This window comes from Pan paniscus, chromosome 8, assembly GCF_029289425.2.
Source record: "Pan paniscus chromosome 8, NHGRI_mPanPan1-v2.0_pri, whole genome shotgun sequence".
Taxonomy (NCBI): Eukaryota; Metazoa; Chordata; class Mammalia; order Primates; family Hominidae; genus Pan; species Pan paniscus.
In genome coordinates, this window is record NC_073257.2 from 104,724,295 (window position 1) to 104,731,452 (window position 7,158).

General features: G+C 51.2%; 1 protein-coding gene across 1 annotated transcript; it reads left to right on the top strand.

Moving 5' to 3' along the window:
* The first annotated feature begins 748 nt into the window (after window positions 1–748).
* On the top strand, window positions 749–6,536 carry HHEX (hematopoietically expressed homeobox). Its single transcript, XM_003825674.5, has 4 exons — window positions 749–1,232; window positions 3,252–3,430; window positions 3,586–3,636; window positions 5,435–6,536. The coding sequence occupies exons 1-4, from the start codon at window positions 872–874 to the stop codon at window positions 5,654–5,656; spliced, it is 813 nt and encodes a 270-aa protein (XP_003825722.2). The 5' UTR covers window positions 749–871; the 3' UTR covers window positions 5,657–6,536.
* Window positions 6,537–7,158: the final 622 nt, after the last annotated feature.

Below are 7,158 nucleotides of genomic sequence, written 5' to 3' on the forward strand. Positions count from 1 at the left end.
AGCCAGCAGAAAAGACACGGAGCGGCCCCCACTGGATTGAAGACTGCACAGCCTCTGCCCGGCGCTGTAGGACCCGGGCCTCCCCTTGATTGCTGCTCGCAGCGGCTTCTGCCAGCATCCTCGCGGAAGTGGCTTGAGTCCGAGGCCTCCAAATGAAACCAGGTGGAGCGGCCAAGAGTCCGCAGCACCTGAACTCCAGCCATCCGAATCCCGCCGGGCCGCAGCTAAGGGCCGCCGAGCAGCCCTAGGAACCCAGGGCACTGTCCCGCTCTGAGCTCGGGAAACGGCCGGTGTGACAGCCAGCGCCACTGTTAATCCAGGGAGCGCACCCACCGGGGAGGCGTCTTAGGCCAGCGGCCTCTGCTCCCGCCGAGTCCCGCTGCTCCCCGCCTGGAAACAACTGCTGCCACCCCGGGCCCAGGCCCGGACGGCGCCCCCGAATTTCGGCAGAGGTGCCTCGGGGCCGCGGACAGGGCCGCTGGAGCCCGCACTCCAGAAGGCCGCCTTCCTCGCGCCTCCCCCGACGGACGCGGCCCAGGGCTTCCCTCGAGGGCGTCCTCGGCCGGGGTGCCTGGAGTCCCCAGGGGCGACAGCGGCGGCGGGGAACCAGGGCGCCAGTTCCCCGGAGCCTGGGAGCAAGCGCGTCCCGGGGGCGGGGAGCTTGGCCGGCGGGGCGGGCCGGGGTGGGGGCGGGCGGCTGCTCTTGGGGCCCCGCGCCATTGGCCGCAGGGCCCGGCGGCAGGAAGGGGCCAGCGAGCGCGGCCCCACCCCGCGGCCGGCGGAGCCTATCGCCGGGAGCGCGGAGCGCGGATAAATGTAGCGCCGCGGCGCGGGCCAGCAGCTCTGCGAGGGGCCGGAGCGCGGCGGAGCCATGCAGTACCCGCACCCCGGGCCGGCGGCGGGCGCCGTGGGGGTGCCGCTGTACGCGCCCACGCCGCTGCTGCAACCCGCACACCCGACGCCCTTTTACATCGAGGACATCCTGGGCCGCGGGCCCGCCGCGCCCACGCCCGCCCCCACGCTGCCGTCCCCCAACTCCTCCTTCACCAGCCTCGTGTCCCCCTACCGGACCCCGGTGTACGAGCCCACGCCGATCCATCCAGCCTTCTCGCACCACTCCGCCGCCGCGCTGGCCGCTGCCTACGGACCCGGCGGCTTCGGGGGCCCTCTGTACCCCTTCCCGCGGACGGTGAACGACTACACGCACGCCCTGCTCCGCCACGACCCCCTGGGTAAGGCGGCCGGGCGAGGGTGGGGGCGAGGAGGCGCCACCCGGCAGGTGGCAGCGCCCGGGAGGCCGAGGGGGCGAAGGGGGCAGGCGGTAGACGGCTGTGGCAAAAGCGATGGAAAAGCAGCTGTCGGGCACGCGCGGGGACCGGAGGCGCGCGGCCGGGGCTGACCGCACCGTGACTCAGATTGGTTTTCCTGCACCTTGCAGGCGTCGGGGCGCGCGGGCCGGCGATAGACCTCGCGGCGAGGGCAGCCGTGGACCGCGCGTGTTACCCGGGGTGGGGCTCCCTTAGCGGGAGGGACGGGGAAAGGGGCGTCGAGGCGCCCCGGGCCGGCCCCCGTGGGGCAGGGATCGCAGCCGGGCCCGGGTGGCTACGGGGCTGGCCCTGGTTCAACAGGCTTGTGCAGTGAAAGAGCCTGACCCTTTCCGTTCATACAGGAAATCTTGAGTTCTCGATAGGAGTAAATCTGGTTTCAGAAGCTGTTAAGTGTTTTCCTGGCTGCATGAAGCAGACCCTTCCCCCGGAGTAGTGCACGCTGCTGATTATTTTATCGACATCCTCAATACAGACAAATTCAGGAAACACTCGACTTCTGATAGCCGGGATCCGTTTTTCTGATATTGTTCATTTCCTCTGTGTGGGATGTGACTTTATGGCAGCTAAAATAACCAGTTGCTTCCTATTTTTTTTCGAGGCTGTTTTGCACCAGTCTGAAGCCTGACGCAAGCAAAATCTCGAAAAAACAATGCTAGCTTTCAAAGCGTTGAGGTGCAGGCCTGCAGACGGACGGACGGACCGACCGACACTACTTTGGGAGTAGGAAGCAGCAGCTCCTGGTCGCCAGTTAGGAAGGGAAGCAGGGACACATAGGGCATATATTCCAGAACTTCGGGGCTTGTCCCCTCAATGTGCGGCCTAACAGATAAGCCGCCCGTGGTCCGCGCTGTGGGTGACCCTTGGCGCCTTCGAGGTCTGGAGCCCTAGGGTAAATAAGGAAACGGGGCGCCTCTAGAGTTTTAAATGAACTCTGTTATTGGAAGCTTCAGTAGGGACCCTGAAAACAATTAACGTCTTAATTAGCATTTTAATGTCTCCATTATTACGGCGCGGCCTCTAGCTCAGCCCTTTACCTTACCTTCTCACCGTTACAGGGGAGGGGGATTGTATTTTTAGTTCATCTTTTTATGTTTTTGAGTTGTTATCCTGTCTGTCTGATTCCAGTCTCGAGGGTTTGATGATGCGGCCCGAGCCTGGCTGTGGTCGCCTGTCGGGGCTGGAGCGGGACCCTCAGCCGGGCCGGGCCTGGGGGCTAACGTTTTCACAGTGCGCCCTGAGTTTCCTTGGGTTACTGCTGGGACCGCGCAGGAGGAAGCAAAGAGTTTTTCGAGCTAGACCAACAGGAAACACATTGACGGAAATGTTGCCATAGCCCATGGGGTGGCTTTAACTGGCCGCCCCCGCGGGCTGGGTGTGAAATTAGAGGAGGCCGCGGCTCCCCCGGCCAGGATTGGAGGCTCCTCGCGCAACCTAATGCGGGTGTCCGGGCCCGAGCGCTTCCCGCGCAGCCAGGCCTTGTCGGTGCAGCAGCCCCGCTCCTCCCCAACACGCACACACCCGGTGTTCGAAAGTGCGGCTCACCAAGGGAGAACCAAGGGGGCAAAAAGTTATGTATAAATCCGAGAGCCACTGGGGAAAGAGGGTCGTGGTATTGTAAGCCCAGCCGGTAGTGCCCATTCTTTTTGGGGTTAAAGGTATGTCTGGATTTAGTTCTAGGTGTGACGGCTGTGTGTCTGTCTGTGTGTGTACAAGGCTGTGTGCATCTGCAGTGTCAGTGTGTGACTTTGGGTATGTTTGTGTGTCGGTGGGAACGTGTTAGGTCCACGTGCCGGTGGGTGTATGTGAATGTGTCTGGTTGGGTGGCCTCCTGGCCTACCTTTGTCATCCCTGGGGCCCGACAGCTCTGGGGTCTGGCCAGGCCCCTCCAGGGCAGTGGGTGAGCGCCGCTCTTCCCGCCCGCAGGCAAACCTCTACTCTGGAGCCCCTTCTTGCAGAGGCCTCTGCATAAAAGGAAAGGCGGCCAGGTGAGATTCTCCAACGACCAGACCATCGAGCTGGAGAAGAAATTCGAGACGCAGAAATATCTCTCTCCGCCCGAGAGGAAGCGTCTGGCCAAGATGCTGCAGCTCAGCGAGAGACAGGTGAGCTCGCGGGGGGCCTGGGGCCGCCTCCGGGGAAGGGAAGGCTTCTGGGGTAGGGGTCGCCGGGCCACCGAGAGAGAGGCGAGGAGCCACCCTGCCCTCTGGCACGTCCCGACGCGGGCTCGTGGCAAGTTTTCTTTCTCTCTTTCCTGTAGGTCAAAACCTGGTTTCAGAATCGACGCGCTAAATGGAGGAGACTAAAACAGGTATGGACATGGTTCTGTTTCTATGGAAATAAATATTTTTATCACGTTATCTCAGTGCAAGGCTGTTATGGGTTGTATGCAAAAGTCATTTAAGAGACTATTTAACCTCTTCACCTTGATTAAAAAGACAAATAGTCCTGCTGAAATTCAGGATGAGTCGCTCAGGTGGCAGTAATGCTAAAAGCACCTAATGGGGTTCCTATATCAATTATGCTTGGGTTTTCACACACTGGCTAGTAAAACTCCCAGCTAATTGTTTTATAAATCCCATATGTTGTTTATCTAATTAACGCAGGAAAGATAAAGTAATTGACAGTAAATGACTTAAGCAGTTATCTTTGGGAGAAAATTGTTTCTTTTATTTACACAGCCATAATAAAACCAGGCAGAACTCAAGGGTAAATATAAAGAAACAAACACCTTTAAGTCTTGTTTGCACTGTTTTTTAGAAGAATTAAATGTCAGGGAGTTTAAAAATTATTTTCTATCTAATGCCAGCTCTTAAAATGAAATATAAAACTTGTAAGAAAATATTCAAGCCTGTTTGGAAAGTAGCTTAAACTTTCTGACAGTCTTTCTTCCAGTGACCTTGTTTCGCAATATGTGATAAAAAGTAAAGGCTAATTTAGTTTTTAAAAGAAGGTCTATTGACTTAAAGCTAAACATTCATTTTTGATGTCCTAATCTGGATATACTCTCCAAAGTTATCTGATAATTGCTGAATTGTTCACTTGTCATTGTATATACGGTTTATAATAAATACTTTGAAACAATGAGTGGAGAAATTTAAAGCAAAGTGGATTTTAAAATTTATTGATCATTACTTTTTCATTAAAAAGAAAGTGTCCCAAAGAATATTTTGAAATAGAAAATAAAATTCCCATAACTTCATTACTGTAATGTGATTTAAATATTTGCAGATCCACTCTCAATTTCTGACCGTGTGCATCTATTTGTTGAGACTATAGGCTTGCAACTATATAACAAATAGATGTTGTAATATTTCTATGTAGTATTTATATGCATTTTAGACAAGTATAGGATTAAAAATTCACTAGCTTATATAGTGAACTTAATAGTTCTTGGTCAAAGGCTTGACTCTAGTTTACCAGAGACCTTAAAAATAGTGGTTTCTATGTAATATGGGGATATTTCCCAGAAATTTGCCCCAGATTTTAAGTAAATTGTAGCTAATTGTCTACCTTCTCAGTTGGCAGCATTCTTCCAGATCCACATTTTTTTTCTTTGCCATGATTTTGTAACTTGTTAAACATTTACACATGTAGATGTTTATAAATTTACTCCAGAAAATGAATGAAAAAAGATCCAGTCTAATAATTGAAACTTTATTCTTAATTCACCAGTTAGCATTCTTATTTTTAAAATGTCTGAAAGACTGTTAATTGGCAAGGTTTAAATATTTAAAGAATGAAGTTAAGGTGTATCTGTAGTGATCTGATTTTCTTTCCCCCTTAAACTTTTGAGAATATTGAAACCATGGGTCTGGGCTGGTGTTAAGTAACCAGAATTTGTGTTCAATTGGTATAATGTATCTGCCCTTATGTTCATGACTGGTTCTCATCTTTTAAGCATATAATCTTTGATATGACAGAAACTTTTCTTCCAAAGTGAGCAAAAAGCACAAGTATGTATCTCCTGAATAAGATTATAAACTGAAAACACTCAGTAAACTAAAAATTAAAAGATGGAATAGGATGAAGAGACATTTTGATTTATTCCTCTCACCTATCCATATTTTATGATCCTTCCAATCTCCATTTTCATTTCCTTTATTCAGGAGAACCCTCAAAGCAATAAAAAAGAAGAACTGGAAAGTTTGGACAGTTCCTGTGATCAGAGGCAAGATTTGCCCAGTGAACAGAATAAAGGTGCTTCTTTGGATAGCTCTCAATGTTCGCCCTCCCCTGCCTCCCAGGAAGACCTTGAATCAGAGATTTCAGAGGATTCTGATCAGGAAGTGGACATTGAGGGCGATAAAAGCTATTTTAATGCTGGATGATGACCACTGGCATTGGCATGTTCAGAAAACTGGATTTAGGAATAATATTTTGCTACAGAAAATCTTCATAGAAGAACTGGAAGGCTATATAAGAAAGGGAATCAATTCTCTGGTATTCTGGAAACCTAAAAATATTTGGTGCACTGCTCAATTAACAAACCTACATGGAGACCTTAATTTTGACTTAACAAATAGTTTATGTACTGATCTTAGGTTGTTTTGATAAAGTGACATTATAGTGATTAAATTCTTCCCCCTTTAAAAAAAACAGTAAGTGGTTTTCACTATAAAAAATTAATTTTGAACTTTTTGTTAAATTTTTAAGTTATAGCTTTAAAGGTTTTAATAGGACCTTCTTGAACGACTTTTCTGTAATCTGTTTATCTCCCACTTAATGGAAAGGCAAAGGGGTACCCCAAATCCAGAGGTGCCTACATTTCAGGCAGCCTTGGAGTATTTTAAAAGGAAAACATTCTTTACTTTTATATGACATTCTTATACTGCTGTCTCAAATCCAAAAACATTTCGGAGCTCTTGTCTCAGAGATGTGTGTTCTTTTTGTCAGAGATATGGTTGATGAGAATCTTAAATGCTTGTTTTGCACTATCACTTAGTACCTGTTTGACCAAGGTGTTAAGGGGATAGTACCTCCCAATTCAAGCAGAGAAACTGACCTGACTAAAATTAATCGCAGATGAACTAGAAGTCACAGGTTAATTAAATGTAAGTAGATTGTAGATACTGTTTTATATCAAACAATGTTTATAATGTGTATATAGAATTGTTCACTGTAAAAAAAAATGGCCAAAATGTTTTTTTTTTTTTTTAATAAGTAACTTGACTATAAAATAAAGCCGTCCGTGGGACGACTGACCTCGTTGCAAGTCTAATTCTTTGATTTTAAAAAGTCTGCACACCTTTTCTTGACCTCCTGGGTGCTTGGCGCGGTGCTGGGCTCTGGGGACAGGAAGTGACTAGGGCTGGATCTTGCTGGGGCTCTCGCTCCGAGTCCCAGGACCGCGGGTGGGTGCCTGGAACGTGGGTTGGGGCCTCTCCCGGGCCGTTTGCCTTGGGGCTCTGCTCCTGCCGGCGGATTCTGAGCCTGATGGGTTCGAGTCCCGGGCACGCCAGGCGACGGGAAGAGCCGAGGCCCAGGCCCGCTGCGCCGTGAAGCGCGGGGCCGTCCGGACCCCATCGATTCTCCTCGGCAGCCGGGCTGGCCCTCGCCGTCCTTGACCGGCTGAGTCAACACCGCGTCATCCCTCGGCGGCCGGGGCTTGGGAACCCGCTCCGCGCGGCGGGGCCCGGGGTGGGGAAGTCCGAGTAGGGGGATGGGGGGCCCTGGCCGAGGGGAGCGGGGAGGTGGTTTGCGCTGAGAACTGTTCTCGAACCCGGGGAACTTCAGAACCTCCTTCAGGGCTTGTGGAAACCCAGCCCTGTTCCTGGAGTTCTGATCTGTTAGGACTGGACTGGGCTGGGACCGGGAATTTGTATTTCCAACA